The 20848-nt window shown below is 40.9% G+C and overlaps 1 protein-coding gene across 8 annotated transcripts in view; it reads right to left on the minus strand.

Annotated features, from left to right (window-relative positions):
• The window catches only part of LOC106531326 (rho GTPase-activating protein 23), a 114897-nt gene that overhangs the window by 25269 nt on the left and 68780 nt on the right, over positions 1-20848 (minus strand). For 5 of the 8 annotated variants that reach the window (XM_014027163.1, XM_014027162.1, XM_014027158.1 and 2 more), the window contains exons 2-9: positions 19311-19502; positions 16329-16359; positions 13083-13175; positions 11153-11231; positions 10997-11057; positions 6056-7436; positions 2014-2160; positions 1795-1903 (exon numbers count right to left, since the gene is read on the minus strand). In XM_014027163.1, coding sequence (XP_013882617.1) covers positions 1795-1903; positions 2014-2160; positions 6056-7436; positions 10997-11057; positions 11153-11231; positions 13083-13175; positions 16329-16359; positions 19311-19502 — 2093 coding nt within the window. The remainder of the gene's footprint in view (positions 1-1794; positions 1904-2013; positions 2161-6055; positions 7437-10996; positions 11058-11152; positions 11232-13082; positions 13176-16328; positions 16360-19310; positions 19503-20848) is intronic. The other 3 variants (XM_014027159.1, XM_014027160.1, XM_014027161.1) reach the window with 3 other exon arrangements.

The following is a 20848-nucleotide window of genomic DNA, read 5'->3' on the forward strand; positions in this document are numbered from 1 at the left end:
CATTAAATTCCAGTGAAATATATTTATGTTTGTGGTTGTAATGTGACAAAATATGGAAAAGTTCAAGGGGTATGAATACTTTTGCAAACCACTGTATTTATGGTGGGGATGGTGCGTTGCTGACCTCAACTCAGGACGTTGTGGGTCGGTGGGTGGAATACTTCGAAGACCTCCTCAATCCCACCGACACGTCTTCCCATGAGGAAGCAGAGCCTGAGGACCCTGGGTCGGACTCTCCAATCTCTGGTGCCGAGGTCACTGAGGTGGTTAAAAAGCTCCTCAGTGGCAGGGCGCCGGGGCTAAAGGTGCTTATATTGGTCATCAGTGTATGTTCCCATACAATGATGAAATTTGTGCTCTGCATTTGACCCATCCACACCCAAGTGGAGCAGCGGGCAGCCATGTAGGTACCCGGGGAGCAGTTGGGGGTTGGGTGTCTTGCTCAAGGACACCACGGCATGCGGGCATGGGAGGGAGTCGAAACTGTGACTTGCGGGTCCCAAAGCCGACTGCTCTACCACTACACCACAGCCGCCCCTGGTGGATGAGATTCACCTGGAATTCCTTAAGGCTCTGGATGTTGTGGGGTTGTGTTGGTTGATGTGACTCTACAGTATCGTGTGGACATCGGGGGCAGTTACCCTGGATTGGCAGACCGGGATGGTGGTCCCCCTATTTAAAAAGGGGACCACCAGGTGTGTTCCAACTATAGGGGAATCAAACTTCTGAGCCTCCCTGGTAAGGTCTATTCAGGTGTCCTGGAGAGGAGGGTCTGTCAGATAGTCGAATCTCAGATTCAGGAAGAGCAGTGTGGTTTTGGTCCTGGTCGTGGAACAGCGGACCAGCTCTACACCCTCAGCAGGGTCCTGGAGGGTGCATGAGAGTTCAACCAGTTTACATGTGCTTTGTGGACTTGGAGAAGGCGTTCGACCGTGTCCCTCGGGGAATCCTGTGGGAGGTACTCCGGGAGTATGGGGTACCAGGCCCATTGTTATGTGCTGTTAGGTCCCTGACAGAGTTTGGTCTGCATTAACATTGTAAGCCATGTAAGTCGGACTAGTTTCCGGTGAGAGTTGGACTCCACCAAGGTTGTCCTTTGTCACCAATTCTGTTCATAACTTTTATGGACAGAATTTCTAGGAGCARCCAAGGTGTTGAGGGGATCCTTTTTGGTGATCTTAGGATCACATCTCTGCTTTTTGTGAATGATGTGGTCCTATTGGCTTCATCAGATCCTGATCTCCAGCTCTCACTGGAGCGGTTCACAGCTGAGTGTGAAGCAGCTGGGATGAGGATCAGTGCCTCCAAATCCCAGTCCATGGTCTTGAGCCAGAACAGGGTAGGGTGCCTTCTCCGGGTCGGGGAGGAGGTCCTGTCCCAAGTGGAGGAGTTTAAGTATCTTGGGGTCTTGTTCATGAATGAGGGAAGAATGGAGCAAGAGATCGACTCCTCCGCCACGTCCGGAGGAGCCAGTTGAGGTGGTTCATCTGGTTAGGATGTCTCCTGGACTCCTCCCTGGTGAGGTGTTCTGGACACGTTCCACTGGGAGGAGACCCAGAGGAAGACCCAGGATACACTGGAGGGACTTGACAATACCTTTGAAGACAACTGTATAATTTGTCCAAACTAGAAAGGGTTGCTGCAGGGACAAGTAGCTATATGAGGCTCAAGAGACTTACCCCCCCCCCCCCCCCAGCCTTTTTAAACACAGAGAACCCCTGCAGCTGGTGTTTAGCTGTTCTAGACACAGTGCTGATCAATGTTACCAAAGGTTCCCCTGAGTTTGTGACTTACGAGAAGACTCGGCCTTCCTCCCTGAAAGTGTTGAGGCCCTCGTCGCAGGACATGGACCTCTCAGTGGTGATGGCGAGTAGATAAGAAGAGCGGCGGCTTTTAATGCTGCCTGAAGACAGAACATGAACGTGAGGAGAGGAGACAGTTTAGACACACAACAAGAGAACAACTGGTCCTTTACAATGCCTTTTTCAAATTAACAAGGTGAGGGAGACTCACTGCAGTCCTGAGAGCCACGTTGGACAAAGGGGGACATGGAGAGGGTGGGGGACACAAAGGTAGAGGTGAGGGTGGACACAGTGGAGGCCTGGGGACTGGACACTACAGAGCAGGCCTGACGGTTAGTGTTAGGACTGCTGGGTTCATCTAAAGGTCAGGGGTCACACACAGGAAACACTCAGAACACCTGTCTAAAGCAGAGCTTCTTCTCCAACAGACAAACACAATAAAATGGTAACTATTGATTATGGCTCATTTTGTTTTCAGCTTCACCTCCAACATAAAGTGTCTCTGCTTCCTCCAGTTGTTTTTCATGATGTATTGTTGGAGCTGGGGCTGTACCCAGGCTGTCAATCACAGGAACATGACACTTGCCTTAAATTTTAGTTAGTGATTCCCCAAGTATAGATCAGAATGGCACCGAGTCCGAATCTGTGATCATCTTTAAAGTTTAAGTGGTATAAACTATTAAACTTAGGGTTGCGCGGTATATGTGGTAGATGATAGAAACGGTATGAAGTTGGCCTACGGTAGAAATTTATACTCTACCGTCCTATCGTCATTACGTCATCACACCTGTGTCAACATGGCTGTGAGTGCAGAGACAACTGAGCAGGAGTTTGAAATATAATGAAAAATTTATAGCATTTTAAAACTTGTACAGAGAATAAATCCTCAAAATTTTCCCCTCCCGCTGTAGAAAAGTTACATCGGGATCATTTCCTCCCTCCGGCTGCAAGTTGCGCAGAGCGAAGCTTTAATAACAACAGTTTTTTCACACCCAAGTTGTCGGAGAAAAACCTTTTTATGTATTGTTACCCACAGAGATGATTAAAAAAAGACGTGGATGTTCGTTCAGTCATAAATCCATCTTGCTAATGTAAAGTCGGCTTTTGCTCTGATGATGAAGATGATGAAGATGAGAGCGCAGCAGAGCAGCAGCAGATAGCAGGCGGAAGCTCATTGTTTGGCAGGCAGATATTAAAGCAAAAATGTTGGGTTTGATTAAGATTACAGTTTTCTGCAAAAAAAGCTCTAAAAATTACAATATCTTTACTTTTTATGACAGTTTTCTACCGTGATAAATACCGTTACCGTGAAGGGGTTGAGTTTATACCGTGATATGAATTTGAGGTCACACCGTCCGGTCCTAGTTAAACTTAAAAAATAATTAATTAAGTAATTAAAATGAATAAACACACAAAACTTAGCACAGCAAGAAATAAAACTTCTGCCAGGAGCTTGTGCACAGAACGAGTTCTTAAAGGCAAAAACAAAAAGACAGGATTTCCATCATACAGCTGCAACAATGAGAATAAATCTGTATCATTTTAATTGAGATCTAAGTGTAAAAACCTCTTTTTGTTCCAAATGTTGGATTCTCTGAAGAGGATGAGGACCACAGATTATTCTCTTTCATAGCAGCTCACTCTAACAAATGAAATGTTGGAATTCCTGAACCATGTTAGGTCAACTGGTTCCACTTAACTTCTTTTCCTTTCAGCTTTTCCCTTTTAGGGGTCGCCACAGAAGTTGCGTTTCCATTACAAATGTGCGCAAAACTTTGTTGATATTCTGTTAATGTTGAAAAAACACAGTTTCACAACTGCAGTGTTTCCATTAAGTAAGAAACGTTATTAAAGTCACGTGAATACGTTTGTTCTCATGATAAGTCATTACAAACATGGCAGCGATGGATGTAAACACATAGCATGTTGCTACCACGACACTAGCGCTCATCATCAGAGGAGACGTCGGCGTCTTTTGTCGAGGCTTTCCAGAGACAAGTCCCTACTTGGGAGCGGCTACGTATGCTGTGTTTTTGGGAAATTGTAGTCAGTGAGTTTACTATTTTATACTACTTCTATGATATTACTACTACTTCTACTTCCTGTTATCTTCTTCATCATCGTCTTTTTCACCAGTAGAAACAGCTGGTTGTTGATCACGTGACTCCCATGATGCGAAAAAAGTGTTTCCATTGCAGTTTTGCAAAAGACACCAATTTTGATATGGCTGAAAAACCACCTCATCCTAGAGCAAAAACATTTTCTCGAAAAACGTCATTTTTTTCGAAATTGATGTGTTTCCATTGAGCAAATTTATTTTCAAAAGTCTAATTTGCGAATTTTCATGATCAATGGAAAAGCAGCTAGAGAGTCATCTGTTTCCAAGTAACCCTATCTTCTGCATCTTCTTCTCTCACACCAACTGCTTTCATGTCCTCTTTCACTCCATCCATAAATGTCCTCTTTGGTGTTCCTCCAGGTCTCCTGCCTGGCAGTTCCATCCTCAGCATCCTTCTACAGATTCACTATCTCTCCTCTCTACATGTCCAAACCATTTCAGTCTGGTTTCTCTGATTTTATCTCCAACACACCTGACATGGGCTGTTCTTCTGATGCATTCATTCCTGATCTTCTCCATCCTTGTCACTCCCAAAGAGAACCTCAACATCTTCATCTCTGCAACCTCCAGCTCTGCCTCCTGTCTCTTTGTCATTGCCACTGTCTCTAAACCAAACAGCATAGCTGGTCTGACCACCGTCTCCTACACCTTCCCCTTCATTCTTGCTGATACTCTTTTCTCACACATCACACCTGAAATGTTTCTCCACTCATTCTAACCTGCTTAGACACGTTTCTTCACTTCTTTACCACAAGTGCTCTGGACTGTTGACCCTAAGTCCTTCACCTTCTTTATCACTGTTCTCTGTAACCTCATGTCTCCATTTGGGTCCCTCTCATTCACACATATGTATTCAGTTTTGCTACGGCTAACCTTCATTCCCCTCCTTTCCGGGGCAAACCTCCATCTCTGGAGATTTTCCTCTGTTCTCTGCTCTCCCCACAGATCACAATTATCTGCAAACAACTGGTTCCACTTAACTGAGCTGAGTAAATCCAAAGCAATATACCCAGTTCCTACCCAAAGAACATGAGTATGTTGCTTTGAACTGGATGGATAGAAAGGCGAGATATAAGTACAGTCCATTTTACCAGTTGACATAACATAGTTAAGTAAATCCAACATCAGTTTTTGTGAGTGAGTGATGTAGTTTCTCTGTAGGATGTTGACTATCAGAAGATAAATCATTTCTGCCTACATTAGCTTTGTCTCTATAACTTCACTAAGTTGAACCATCTGTTGGTGTTTATGTGCAGAACACAAATGACACACTTGTTAATATTCACACACAGTACAACATCACTTAATACAACACTTTCTCAATACAACACTTTGGAGAAAATGATGCATAAATGTTTGAAAAACATTACGTAGACATAAAACTTTATATAGCTGAAACCAGTTTACATAAACTATAAGCATTTTCTTCACACTGACATGAAACCAGAATTAATTATTCCTACTTTAGGTCAGTTAGGATTAAAGATATGTTTTCTATTTGCTAAATGCCAGAATAACGATTGAGGCAAATTTTTATTTGTTTATTCTGATTTCATGTCAGACTGTGTGAAAAAAGCATGTGTCTTTTAGGGGTGCAACAATACATGTACCCGTATCAAACCATATCGAACAGTGCTTTAGGTTCAATACACATTTGTATAGAACAATACAGATTTTTAAAATTTATTTTATCAACATGTTTTCTGAAGATGCTCTGTGTTGAAGGATCAGTGGATCTGTGTTTGACTACTCCACCTAGGCTGTATTTTTGAGCACAGAGCCACTGAGAAACTTGCTGTTTCAGCAACATTTAATTTAAAAACTGTACTTTTGAGGTTAAACAAAAGTTCATAATTAATTTAAATAAATTACAAGTTAAAAGGGGCATGGACATTTCTCTTTTTTTTGTATCGAAAAAATATCGAACCGTGAGACTAAAGTATCGAACCGAATTGTGAATTTTCTGTATCGTTGCAGCCCTACTGTTTTTGTATCTGGTGTTCAGCTGGTTTCAACTGTAGCCAGTCAGAAACAGGTCATGGATCAGATGTAATCTGGTCTCACCGGCTGACTCTGTCCCACCAAGGACATTTTATGGCACTCTGAACTGTGAACAAAGCTGGGACTCACTAACCTATGAAAGGAATTGATGCTAGCGAGTCCAGAGCATGCTGTGCCAGACCACCATTGGCCCGGCGGCCCGTGGCAGTGGGAAGCGGTGAGGTTCCAGATGGTGGGGTCCAGCCGGGCAGCTCCGGTGACCCAGCAGGCATGGTGTAGTGTGGCTGCTGCACGGACTGAGCTGCTCTCCGGCTGTCAGCAGGCAGCGTCTGCCTCAGGACCACTTTCTGACTGAAGACTCTGTCCTCTCTGAGCCGGACCTGCTCCTCCTCTGAGGCGGGACGAGCCGGGGTGGACCGGGGACGGGGTGTTACCTCCACATCACTGCTGGTGTTCCAGCTGAGGTGAGGCCCACTGTAGGTGGGCTCTCTGAAGGACTGGGCCTGCTGGAGGACGTGTCCTGCTCTGCGGGAGAAAGAAGGACTGTAGCTTTTATAGCCCACTAGTTCCTGGTCTTTTAGTCTCCTGGTTTGGGGCTCGGCCACCTGCTGACCAGACTGCCGGCCTGAGGCTGTGTCTGCAGCTGGGTGTGGAGGTGCTCCTGAGTCTCTCTGCTCGTTCTGCTCACTGAATTTGGTCCTTTGGGGGGTTTGCACAGTGTGATCATAGTGTTGTGAGACCAGAGCCGAAGCTTCAGCCAGTGTTTCCACAGACCTACCGTAGTTGTGCTCGTACTCAGAGTACGCAGCCAGCAGACTCTGTGAGCACAGTCTGCTGCCAGGACCTGATCCATCAGTCCAGTCTCCCAGTCTGTAGGAATCATGGGGACCTGATCCATCAGTCCGGTCTCCCAGCCTGTAGGAATCAGACTGGTGGCGCTGCAGGAGCTTGTCTCTTTGGTGTTGCTTTGTGGAGGTTTTGGGGGCAGCTGAGTGTCTGGGACCAAGTGCTAAGCCCAGGCCCAGCTCGGATAAGTATTCCTGAGATATACTGTGTTGGCGGGGGGACATGCATTCTGCAGCGTCTGCCTGGCTGTAGTACCAGTCTGTCAGAGCCTGGTGGCACAGGGCGTCGCTGTGGGAGCGTGCGCAGGCCGGCAGGCTGCTCCTCCCAGGTGGAGGCAGAGATGCAGAAGCAATGGCAGCGTTGTGGTTTGCAAAGTGAAACTGGAGCGCGCTGAGGGCTGATGACGACCGGCCTCGGTGCTGCTTGGATGAACTCCGCTGGCTGCTGGACTCCTCCAGAGCTCTGGGTGAGCCAGATGTGGGTGTGGGGGCAGCAAGGGGCCGGTTGTCCAGTGGTGAGGTGGTGCTGGTTCTGCAGTTGTCCAGGAGACTGTGGGGGGCGGAGCCAGGCTTGATGGAAGTGTAACAGAGAGGCGGGGGCTCTGGGAGGTTCTGGACTTCACCAGTGTACGGTTCGTTGCCTTTCAGGTAGGCATCCTGGGAGTACGCCTGAGGACCAGAGGACAGAATGAAAGCTAAAGGACAGAGTGAGACAGATGCAGCAGATTTTTTGTTTTTAATACAGCGGAAACATTTCTTCACGCTCAACCAATACAGCTTATTCCCCAAAAAAACATTTAGCTATGTGCTTATCTGTAAGACCTATTTGCAGTGGTGGGCACCAGCCCACTAAAGCACAAATCCACTAATTGCGGACGTAAATATTTTGTTTGTGTTTTAGTGGTCTTACTAATTTTTATAATTCATAAGCGTATTTGCGCTTTCTAAAATTAAAATTCAGTACTGCTAATAACTAATTATCTACCAGTCATCATTATGTTGAACAGCAGAAGGTATGACTGTCAATGAATCACAACACGTGATCTATCCAACAGCACCCCTCCCAGATAAACACACTTATTGTGAAGGTATACATCCTGCTGACTGTTGCTTTGGGTCACGGTTCTCATTTCCCACAATGCTTTGTGTTTGCTTACGTAGCAGGAAGGCAACAGCAAAAACAGTAAATGTTTGTAATCCATACTAAAAATTTGTTTGTATTGATTTATTTTACTTTACAATCGGAGCTCCTTTAAAAAAAAAGTTTAAACTCTGGAGCTCAAAAGCAATCGGCCAACGGTGTTAGAGACTCAGAAATGATTTAAAGATGTTATGCTGGTGAAGACTGACATCTAGTGGTCAACTGGAGCAACTACATGGAAAACGTCCTGATCCAGGTAGAAAAAAAAATCAGTAGGTCCTCTGGATGGTTCTTCTTTAGTGAAACGTTTCGTCTCTCCTCCAAGAGACTTCTTCAGTCTGATGAGTTTCAGGTGAACTGGAAAACTTTAAAATCCAATGGAAACATTAAAACCTTTAAAATCCAAGCTCTTATTTTGAAGAGAAGATACTAGTTTCCTGTTCCCCGTGCTTTCTTTTCTTGTCAGTCTGTCATGTACCCAGAATGCATCACTTCAGTTTTCCAATAAACAGTTTTAAAATTACTTTATTGATGCTTCTTTAATGAAAAATCTACAACAAACAAAAGAAAAAGATAAAGAAGCAGCCGAACTAGCAATCCTCAACAACTTTTTAATTTTTACACCAGGAGCCAAAGTTCTGTTTCATGAAATCAGATCCCCAACAATCAGCGGTTGTAAGATTAAGCTGTACAAAGCTGTATTCACCACTAGTTGGCAGTGCTGTACATATGTTGTACATGAATTTCTAGCAACTAAGTGTCAAATTGAACTTGTGCTTTAAAATTAGCTTCTGCTAATTTTTTAAGACATAGGTGTTTTTGAAGTTGTGGACCTAAATATTTTCATAAGCGCTTTAGAAATTGTGGAGCTAATTTTTGGATTAGCGCTGCCCACCACTGCCTGTTTGTTTGAAAATAAACCTGATCCAGATAAACAGAACACACCTGCTACCTGATCTAAAGAATCATGTTTAGTCTGGAGGTAAAAACAATCTGACATCATTCCTTTTTTCATGTTTCAGAGCTGCTGTGTATTTTAAGGGCTCGACACACAGGAGGCGATGTTGCTCTCTCTCCATTCACTTCCTGTGGAACTTGTGCGATGAGGTGACAACCACTCGCTCTCCTCCAGCCAAGCGACCAGTGAAGATCATGCATGTGAACTGGAACTTAACTGGAAATCTCATATAAATTATATAAAACAAAAACTATGTAAAGTATTGGACTTCTAAATAAAGTAAAAAATATTTTAGAACAACGAACACTCCATACATTATATCACTCATTTGTTGTTCCGTATATGACCTATTGTGTGTTTTATATGTGTATGGGGCAACACATATAAAACCAACACTGAACCTTTGTTTGTGTTACAGAAGAAAGTTATGTGAATTCTGTATAAAGGGCATGTTAGGGAACATATAAATACATTTTTTATTCAATCAAACATCTTAAAACTACGGGATTTAGTTAATTTAAAAGTTTTATTAATTATGTTTAAAGCAAAAAAGACATTATTGCCAATTAATTTACAAAAGTTTGTTGTCTTAAGTTCAAATGACAGAAATAACTGAAGAAAATATGGTTTTAAAAGTAAAACTGTGCATACTACTTTAAAGCAAATGTGTATTTCAGTTTATGGGGTAAAATTATGGAATAGTTTGGATGACGATTTGAAAAAATGTTCTACTTTAAATCAATTTAAAATACTTTATAAGGAAAAATTATTAAGTCTTATACACTTCTGAGTTAATGAGGAGGAGATATATTGTTTGCAGATTCTATTTGTGATTTAATGTATGTGGCCATGAAAAATTCATTGTAAATATTGAGAAAGGAGCAGGTTTATACAAGGTTTTTCTTCTTCCTGCTCCCTTTTCACTCATACACAGTATGTGTTAAACCAAAATGTGTTTGTATGTTATAATGAGGAAGTTTTTGAATTGAGTGAATAAACTTATTAATTGAAATTTCACACCCGTACACGTAGCATCGCAAAATTTGTTTAGTTTACACCTCCATTATGCACACCCTTTTTTTACGAACCACCCATAACTTTTACAAGAGGCAGAAGAAGAACCAATCAAATTTCTTGAAGACAAGTGACCTGAGAGTGCGATTTACAACGCTGCTGTCGCTCTCATGTGTTCGGTTTCACCCTGGCTGTGATAACAGACGTTAATCACTGTGGTTTGTCACTCCCTGTGTGTCGAGCCCTTTATTCTGTGCTTTATATTACTAGTCACTGTCAATGTTTTAGTCAACACATAATATTTATTTTATACGCAGTAAGAGGTAACAACAGTTTGTAATCAGGCCATCAGTCTGATTTTCAACTATCATGGTAGAAAGTGTCTGCAGCTGCAGCAGGGTCAGAATAATAGTTTTCAGAGTCTAAAGTCTCAGAGTATTTCCAGCTAGCTGCTGAATAAAGGTTGTGTTTTTGCTCTGCAGCTGCAGCTGAGGAGATATGAGACGGCAGGAATAGAAACTAAAGCACCTGAAGGTTTGTCAGCTGCTGAATGAAGTGTATGAAGTTAGACAGAGAATCTGTTCGCCTCATTTTCCACTGAAGAAATGTTTGAGGAAACTTTTAGATCAGAATCTGAGTTCACTGACCTGCTTGAGATCTGATTCGCCTCAAGCTTGGTTTGTTTTTATCCTGCTGTTTAAACAAAATGTATGGATTTAATTAAGTAATTAATTAATAATATCAGCTGATATCAAAAGTTCAGGTCTGGGACTGGAAGTGAAAACATGTGGATTGGTGCATCCCTATTTTAAATACATAAATATTAAAGCTTTGGTCTATTTGTCATGCTGTTGTTTTTTATTTAAACACTTATTTAATTGGTAAGTCAATTGAGAACAATTCAATTCAAATTCAAAAATACTTTATTGATCCCAGAGAGAAAGTAGTTTTTGGTGGCAGCTCTGTTCTGATTGTTTGTCTTCATGTGTTTTACTAACACCACCTGCTTATCTGTTCATCCACTCAATGACTTCTGAGAAACATAAAACTCTTCTTTACAGATGGTTTCACACATCCAGGAAATGAAAAGAAGGACAGAAGAAAAATAATACTCACACTTACCAACTGCAACACATCTTCATCTTTTGGCATAATAGACAGCTCCAAACTGTTTTCACTATTTGAAATTAGATAAAAAAAAGAGCAGCATGACTGATGTATGCAGGTCAGGATGTGAAGTCATAAGATCTGAAAACAACAGCTGGTTCCTACCTGTTCTGGATGAGTGCAATGACCTGAGAGTAGGTTTTACCCAGAACACTCTCACCATTAACCTTCACCAGTCTGTCTCCTGCAGGAAACAAACAGAACAAGGAGGAGAGTAAAAACTAGACTGCAGAGAGGACGTGTAACGCTCTCCGTAGTGCTGCTGTACCAGACTGTGATGCAGCTGCTCAAGCTGTGCTGGAGACCAGGGCTTCTTAACCTTTTTGACCTCGGGACCCAATTTGTTGAACATAAAGAGTCACGAGGCCCAGTCACACATTACCAATGTATGGATCAAAATGATAATTATTCTAAATCTTGGTTTAATTTTTATTGTATTTACATCATGATTAAACTATCATAACTAACATAACTAAATTAAATACACTTACAGTTTAAAAGTAAAACTCCTGTCAAATAATCACAAGACATGATTATAACAAATATTTGTTTATATTGTAACCTGCCCATAACTATTATTTGAACAAATACAATGGTAAACACAAGATTTTTTTAACATAAACAATAACAAAAATAGACAATTCAATAAATAAAATTGTGGGCATAAAATAAAAAAAATTAAAAATGTTTAATGTAAATGTTTCAAAATAAAAAACCCTGTAAAAATTAATTTGATGAAGTGCAAAAAAATATACAGCATTTTTAAACTTTTGCAACCAGAAGCTGCTCTTCATATTAGCGACAAAGAATAACAGTAACAACAGCTTTTGGACAAGTTTAAAGTTTCTTTAAAATACATTCAAAATGTTTCAAAATAAACTACAAAAATTAATTAAAAATGCAAATTAAAATGTTTCCATTAAGTAAGAAATGTTATTAAAGTCACATGAATACGTTTGTTCTCATGATAAGTCATTACAAACATGGCGGCGATGGATGTAAACACATAGCATCCACTTAACTTCTTTTCCTTTTAGCTTTTCCCTTTTAGGGGTCGCCACAGAAGTTGTGTTTCCATCGCAAATGTGAGCAAAACTTTGTGGATATTCTGTTAATGTTGAAAAAACACAGTTTCACAACTGCTATGTTTCTATTAAGTAAGAAATGTTATTAAAGTCACGTGAATACGTTTGTTCTCATGATAAGTCATTACAAACATGGCAGCGATGGATGTAAACACATAGCATGTTGCTACCACGACACTAGCGCTCATCATCAGAGGAGACGTCGGCGTCTTTTATCGAGGCTTTCCAGAGACAAGTCCCTACTTGGGAGCGGCTACGTATGCTGTGTTTTTGGGAAATTGTAGTCGGTGAGTTTACTACTTTATACTACTTCTGTGATATTACTACTACTTCTACTTCCTGTTATCTTCTTCATCATCGTCTTTTTCACCAGTAGAAACAGACGGTTTTTGATCACGTGACTCCTGTGATGTGAAAAAAGTGTTTCCATTGCAGCTTTGCGAAAAACACCAATTTCGATACGACCGAAAAACCACCTCATCCTAGCACAAAAACATTTTGTTGAAAAACGTAATGTTTTTCAAAATCAACGTGTTTCCATTGAGGAAATTTATTTTCAAAATTCTAATATGCGCATTTTCATGGCGAATGGAAACACAGCTATTATCTCTAGTTAAGTGTGGTCTTTTATCCTATCCCTTCTTTAGTATCCTTTAAGTGCTCGTTTTTTTTTTTCTTTTTTCTTCTGGTTGTCTCTTGGCATTCACTGTGGATGCCAAAGTAAGCATTTCATTGCTCAGGGAAACATGTTTTATCTGTGTACTGTATATGACAATAAACACTTTGAATCTGAATCTAACCTGCCTCAGTTTAGCATAGTGACAGGATCAGTAGTGCATTTTAGAGTACTGTGTCATTAGAATCAGTTCATTAAAACGTTTTATTTCTTTTGACATTTTTGTGTTCTACGTGTACAATCGATCTGCACATGGATCCTGAGTGGATCCTACCTGTGCACAGTCCAGCTTGATGAGCAGGGCCATTTTCTTTCACACTCTTCACAAAAATGGTGTCCATTGGCTCTAAGTGAGATCGCTGACAACCTGTTTAGACACACAGAAAGAAACAGGGTTCACCAACAAAACAAAAATGGGGTTTCCACACACCAGCTGTCATTTCAAAAAGTGAAAAGAATGTTTTCATCTACACGGAAAAGCAGAAAACAATCTAAAGAACCACAATGCTGCCATGCCTGTGCGGAGTTCTTATAATGCCAAGAAAATACACCAGAAACAGAAAACACAACATGGATTCAAACACAACATAAAGAAAAGACAAAGATGTCTCTTCCCTGCCCACCACTGCTGGAAGCCCTCCATAGGGTGGCATGCAGAGGGCATCCTTACCAGATGCTTGAACCATCTTAACTGACTCCTTTTGTTGTGAACGAGAACAGTTCTACTCTAAATCTGTCCTGGACATCTGAACATCTCACACTATCTCTAATGGAGAGTCCAGCTACTCTGTTGAAAAAACTAATTTTGGCCTCTTGTATTCTTGTTCTTTCAGTCACTACCCAAAGTTTGTGGCCATCGGTGAGGGTAGTATCGTAGACCAATCAGTAACAAAGAGCCTGGATTTGCTTCATATGTAAATAACAGAGACAGAATTCTGAGGTCACCAAACCGGACTGCCTCCAGCCCCTGGCTGTACAGATACATTTTGTCCATAAAAGAATAGAATAAGTGATTTTGGGCAGCCTTGCTAGAGTCCAACTCCCACCCTAAAGGGGTCTGACTTCCTGCCGTCAATGCAAACCAAACTCTTACACCACTTATAAAGGGATTGAAAGACCTGTAACCACAGACCCACAGTGTACCTTCAGGAACATGAGAAAATGTCTTTCCCAAGTTGACAAAACACACATAAACTGGAATGGGCAAACTCTTGTGACCCCTCAAGGACCCTAGTGAGCAGTAGTGGGCAGCGCTAATTTAAATTTTAGTTGTGCAATTTCTAAAGCACTAGTCAATTTATTTAGGTCTGCAAGTTCAAAAGCACATATACTCGATAAAACTTAGCTGAGGTAATATTAAAGCACAAAATAATCTCCATTTACCACAACACCCAGTTAAGAGAAAAGTCAGAACTTTACTGCCATCTAGTGGTAAGATCATCTTCTTTCACAGATCGGCGCAGAATGGGGAGCTGATTCATAGAAACAGACTTTTAAATCATGGTTGTAAAACTAAAAATAGTTGTGGATTGCTAGTTCTGCTGCTTCTAGGTCATTTCTCATGTTTATGGCAGGGCTTCAGCAAGAAAACATGCAGATATATTAGTAATTTTAAACTGTAGTAAAACTGAAGCAATGCATTCTGGGTAGGCTACAGGACACGGAACAGGAACTCTGTTCTTTTCAAAATAAGAGTGTGAATCTTTCCCTTTAGTTGAAATTGACGTTTGAATGTGAAACATTATTTGCGATTAGTGCTACTCAATTCTAAATTTAGAAAATGCAAATCTGCACATCATTTAATGAAATTAGTAAAACCCCTAAAGCACAAAGGAGAAATTTAGGTGCACATTTGCGCTTTAGTGGACTAGTGCCCACCACTGTTAGTGAGGGTAATGAGTAGATCCAATGTTCCATGGCCTGAATGAAACCTGCATTGTTCCTCCAGAATGTCAAGTTCAACCATGAGTCTCGTCTCCAGAACCCCTGAACAGATTTTAGCAAGAAGACTAGTAAGGCCCCTACAATTGTAACCATGCATTTAGCCAGAGGGGCGTCGGGGCGTCTTTACGACACCTGGATCTACTTCACAATGCCCTGTTCCAGCCCACTTGGCCTGCAGATACCCATGAACAGGGCCCACGTGGACTTCATGTCCCTCGCCTCCCTGGGATGTGATTCAAGCCTTCATGGTGGTGTGAGCTGAAGATACTTCTGATGGTTTTTCTGTTCCCAGCAAAGCTTCACTATATGTTTCGATGTACCAGGTCTATCCGATGTCTTTCCCTGCCATCTGATACAATTCACCACAATGTGCTGATCAGTGATAGCTCAGCTCCACTCTTCACTCAAGGGTCAAAACATGGGGACATAAATCAGATGACATGACTACAAAGTCAATCAATGATCCAAGGCCTAGCGTGTCCTAGTGACATGAGCACTTAAAGACAGCCTTATGTTCAAACATGATGTTTGAGATGGACAAACAGTGACTAATAGAGCACCACTAGGGTTCAGATCAAGGAGGCTGTTCCTCCAAACCACACCCCTCCAGGTCACACCGTCATTCAGGCTCCTTCCCCACCAGAAGGAGACATTCCAGGTCCCAAGAGACAGGTAAGCCAGGGTCAGAGAACCAAGACCTCCGCCTTTAGCCCATAACACATTACACTCAACTTGCATGGCTCCTACTGCAGGTGGTGTGCCTATAGGAAGGCAAAGTCATGTGACTCATTAGAAGTGAGACTGACCCGGTCCCAGGCACTAAGAGCCCCTACTCCAGTTCTTGCTCCAGGGTTGGTCCCAACCCTTGTCTGGGTGAAAGACACTGCACTCCATGATTTTTTCTTTCCATTCTAGTGCTCTGAATTATTCTTCATCTGGCCTGCCGCCTGTCACCTAGGATCAATCTGCCTCGGAAAACCCAACCAGGGGCAACGGACTCCAATAACTCAAATAATGTCAAACCTATCAGAAGCTTCCAAAGTGATGACATAATTTCTGAGTTTCCCTGAATTGTTTAGGCATAGTAGTCTTGTAAACTTGTGACTTTGGAAAAAGCAATAAAAATTTTTGGTCTTAAAACAGTAAAGGTTTAAACTGTTTTAATGTCAGAAGAGAACAAAAATGATTCTGTCTTTTTACCCAGTAGATGGAAAGAGTTCATTTTTTTATGAAGGTTTTACTGTTGCCCACCGCTGGAAACTAGCATCTGCAGCACAATTGTAAACAGGTAATTTGTTGTTAGGTCATGGGTTAGATTAGAGTGGGGGCTATAACATCAGTGTTTTTAAAAGCTGTGTTTAGGCTGTCCATACAAACATGCAAGGTTGCAGGTTGCACACAGAGACAAACAAGACATCCAGCCACTCATACTAATCCACACCTTGGGACAATTTAGAGTTGCTAATCAATCTAACATGCATGTTTCAGTAAAAACCAGACAGATGGTGTCATGTTTTTGTCATGTCTGATTTTATTCAGGTTTAAACCTGGTGTGGATGAAGAACATGAAACTCACCTTTTCCAGATGGATTACCGTTCTCTTCATCCTGTAGTGGAAACACAGAACATCTATTAGTGAGGATGACCACTGGGGGGCACCACTCAGCTCAGTAAATACTTCTGGCAAAACAAAAAGGCAAGTGTTTTATAAGAAACACTCTAATCCTCTAGAATTTAAAGAAGTATTACTGAGCAGCCTAATTTAGGGCTCTTATGGTTAGTAAGCACTATAGATAGATCTAGGGGTGGACAAATACAAATTTACTATTTATAGCCCATATTTTTAAAAGGCCAGATCTGAAATCATTTGAGAAACTCAAACACGAACTCATTCACCAGACAGGCACCTTTATAAATACTTGAAATTATTAAAACATAATATACAAAGTCAAAAATATAAAAGAAACTGACAAAGGTTGAAGAGTTGTGTCATTTACACAAAAGCAATCAAAAACGGGTTGATTTCAAAAAATATACAAGGATCACAAATCCAGAAAGGTTGAAATCAGGTAAAAAATGAACAGTTTGGCATACGGTGGACTGTGAAAGTTTGGGCGGCCTTGTTAATTTTCCTGATTTATCTTTATAAATCATTGATTGTTTGGATTTTAAAAAATCAGTAAAATATGCCATGTAGGGGACAAACAGTGATATTTGAGAAGTGAAATGAAGTTTATATGATTTACAGAAAGTGTGCAATAATTGGTTAAACTAAATTAGGCAGGTGCATAAATTCAGGCACCATAAAAAAACCTTAACTCAGTATTTAGTAGCTCCTCCTTTCACAGAAATAACAGCCTCTAAACTCTTCCTACAGCTTCTAATGAGAGTCTGGATTGTGTCTGAAGGTATTTTAGACCATTCTTCTTTACAAAACATCTCTAGTTCATTCAGGTTTGATGGTTTCTGAGCATGGACAGCTCTCTTTAAGTGACACCACAGATTTTCAATAATATTCAGGTCTGGGGACTGAGATGACCATTCCAGAACGTTCTACTTGTTCCTCTGCATGAAGGCCTCAGTAGATTCTGAGCAGTGTTTAGGGTGGTTGTCTTGTTGGAAGATGCAGCCCCGGCTTCAGCAGCTTCAGCTTTGTCACTGATTCCTGGACATTGGTCTCCAGAATCTGCTGATACTGGTTGGAATCCATGCGTCCCTCAACTTTAACAAGATTCCCAGTCTCTGTACTGGTCCCACAGCCCCACAGCATGATGGAACCAGCCCCACATGTTACTGTAGGTAGCAGGTGTTTTTCTTGTTCTGCCCAAAATAACTCTATTTTAGTTTCATCAGTCCACAGCACCTTATTCCAACATGAAGCTGGCTTGTCCAGATGTGCTTTAGCAAACCTCAAGCAGCTCTGTTTGTGATGTGGGTGGAGACAAGGCTTCCTCTGCATCACTCTCCCATACTGCATCTCCTTGTGTAAAGTGTGCTGAATAGTTGAACGATGCACAGTGACTCCATCAGCAGCAAGATGATGTTGTAGGTGTTTGGTGCTGGTCTGTGGGTTGACTCTGACTCTTCTCAACATCCTTCACTTCTGTTTATTCCAGATTAGTCTTGGTCTGCCACTTGGAGCCTAAACTTGAACTGTGCCTGTGGTCTAACATTTTCTCACAATGTTTCTCACAGTGGAGACTGAAAGATGAAATCTCTGAGATAGATTTCTGTATCCTTCCTCTAAACCATGACGCTGAACAATCTTTGTTTTCAGATCATTTGGAAGTTATTTTCAGACTCCCATGCTGCCACTCTTCAGAGAAGATGCAAAGAGGAGAAAAACCTACAATTGCCCCCCTTAAATACCCTTTCTCATAATTGGAGTCACCTGTGTATGAAGGTCAAGGGTCACTGAACTTACCAAACCAAATTTAAGTTCCAAAAATTACTGTATTTATTCATGTATGATACTAGAAATTTAACCCTAAAATTCATCCATAAAGTGGGGGGATATTATACACGGGTTATTGATAATTAGATTTTTATGCATTGTAAGATCAAAAAATGATGATCGTATTATACATGAATAAATATGGTAGTTCTAAAGGTTTTGAAATCAATAAAATGACAACAGTGCCCAAATTTATGCATCTGGCTAATTTTGTTTAAACAATTATTGCACACTTTCTGTAAATCATATAAACTTCATTTCACTTCTCAAATATCACTGTGTTTGTCCCCTATATGATATATTTAACTGATTTTTTTAAATCCAATCAATGATTTATAAAGGTAAATCAGGAAAATTAACAAGGCTGCCCAAACTTTCACACCCCACTGTATCTGTTTAAGGGAATGTGAGGCAGTGGGTGACCACGCACGCACGCACACACACACACACACTGGAACTGCCCAAAGACTGAAGGCTTTTGGTCAAGTGTGCAACAGGATATAAAGATAATCTTACTGAACCATAGTTTGATAGACACTGAGGATAAATACTTACAGTCCTGCTCTTAATAACAAGGACATATATCACAACTGCTTGGAAAAGCCATAGTGCCCCACATCATGCAAGGAGAGACAGACCATTACCTACTACAGATCTGCAAATACACCAGATGGTAACAAACCTTGGTAAAGTTAGAACATGAGTTGATAATGTAAGATCAGGACCAATGGTTTTAATATGGACGACAAGAATTTGACAACTAAAACTATTAAAATGATCCTTTTTAGTATGAATATATTTTTCTGTTTTCATGTCAGTTTTGATGAAAGCTATAAAAAAGATGGGTACTACAGAGCCACAGGGTGAAAACCCCTGACTTAGATGTTTTTATCTGATTCTACATGTGAAATGTGAAATGGCTGATTATCTGTCACTGTAATGTATGGTTTTTCTTCAGTGTTTGCAAAGCAAAAATAATATACAAATTGAAAAAAATACTATTACCCCAAAAAACAAAGCAAAGTGTGTATTTTGTGAAGCCTTCCTGCCATTATTTGTCCTGCTTTAAGGCTTCAGGTAAAAACATCAGCGACACTCTGTTACCTTCAGGCTGTGGAGAGTCGACTCCGGTGGGTAGACGATGAAATGTCGCAAAGTGAAGCCAAATCCTTGTGAATTTTTTTGGAGAAAAATGGTTCGTGGGCCCTGCCACGACACACCTTCCAGCTCACCCATGGACAGAGGCCGGCGCCGATTCCTGCTGGACGCCACCATGCCATCTCTCTGGCCTTTAGCCTGAAAAGAAGACGGAGCAGAGGTTAGAAATCTGTTTCCATCAAACACTGATTGAGTTTTCCCCCGTGAACCTTAAAGTACATCACATGTACCATTTTCCATGAGACTCCAGAACAATGGTTTGAGTTAATGCTGAGCACATTTAAAGGAAGTGTGGGTGGATGTGGCTCATTCACTGAGGAGGACTCCGCCCAGGTTTGACCAGTGCAGAATTCCACCAATGCCAGAAATGTTTCACAAACTTTAGTCCACAGAGGAAACTTCATTTTCATGAAGAGCTTCACGTATAATCTCACGTATTACACTCAACCAACAGCAGAGACATTACAAATATATACAACCAATAAATAAACAAATTATGAAACAACTGGAACCCATTTGTACTCATGAACACAAAACTAGAAAAATACAATTGAAAATACGACAGAAAGGAAGTGCTCACTTTCACAGATGCTGACTAATAACTTCCACTGATCAATGCTTGAGGTTAAAAGGCTTTAGAATTTTACACTGAGCACAAATAACTCATGCTCAGGGGCACTACCACCAGGGCACTACTAGTGACAAAATGGAAAGTATTTTTAGAAATTTGACAGTTTCAAAGCAAAATTAACTAAAAAGTATTTTTTATTCACTTTGCTAAACAACTAGTTTAATAATATGTTTTAAAAAAGGAGATGCTGTCACTTTGGTCAGACCTTAAAATAATCTTATGTTTGGGAAAGCACTTTCCACCGATCATGTCTAACTTAAGTATCAACCAATCTCCCAAAATGAAGGAAATTGGTGCAGATAAATCAGCCAGCCCATTTATTGGTGCACCCCTCCTTCAAACACACAAATCATATGTCGTTTTGTTTGTAACACAGTGGGTTACACCAAACTAGAAAGAATTGTACCAAAGACTGTACCGGACCGTGATGCTAATGATGAGAAGCAGGACGAACAGTACGGTAAGCTAATAATGGTAGCTAATGTTAGCTTGTTGCTGGGACCTTGCTGCGGATGTTGTTTAGTTTAAGTTGTGTAAATTTGCACAATTACTTGATCAAATTAAGTAAAATTTACCTGATTTATTAACAAATCTTTAACTATATTCTTGATCATTTTTACTAGATAATGAGTAAATATTACATGAATTTGTAGCATTTAAATTTACTTAACCAACATTTGTACAAATTGTTACGAAGATTTTTTTCCAGTAAATCTTACAAGTTTTTTATAACAGTGCACATGCATCAAGCACAGTATTGTAGCATGACACCTCACAGCTACAGAGAGAGGTGTAGCTCTTGTTGTAGTTCAGGACTTCACCACCAGGTGGCAGTTTTGAAGAACCTTTATTG

The sequence above is a fragment of the Austrofundulus limnaeus genome, unplaced genomic scaffold, assembly GCF_001266775.1.
Source record: "Austrofundulus limnaeus strain Quisiro unplaced genomic scaffold, Austrofundulus_limnaeus-1.0 Scaffold620, whole genome shotgun sequence".
NCBI lineage: Eukaryota > Metazoa > Chordata > Actinopteri > Cyprinodontiformes > Rivulidae > Austrofundulus > Austrofundulus limnaeus.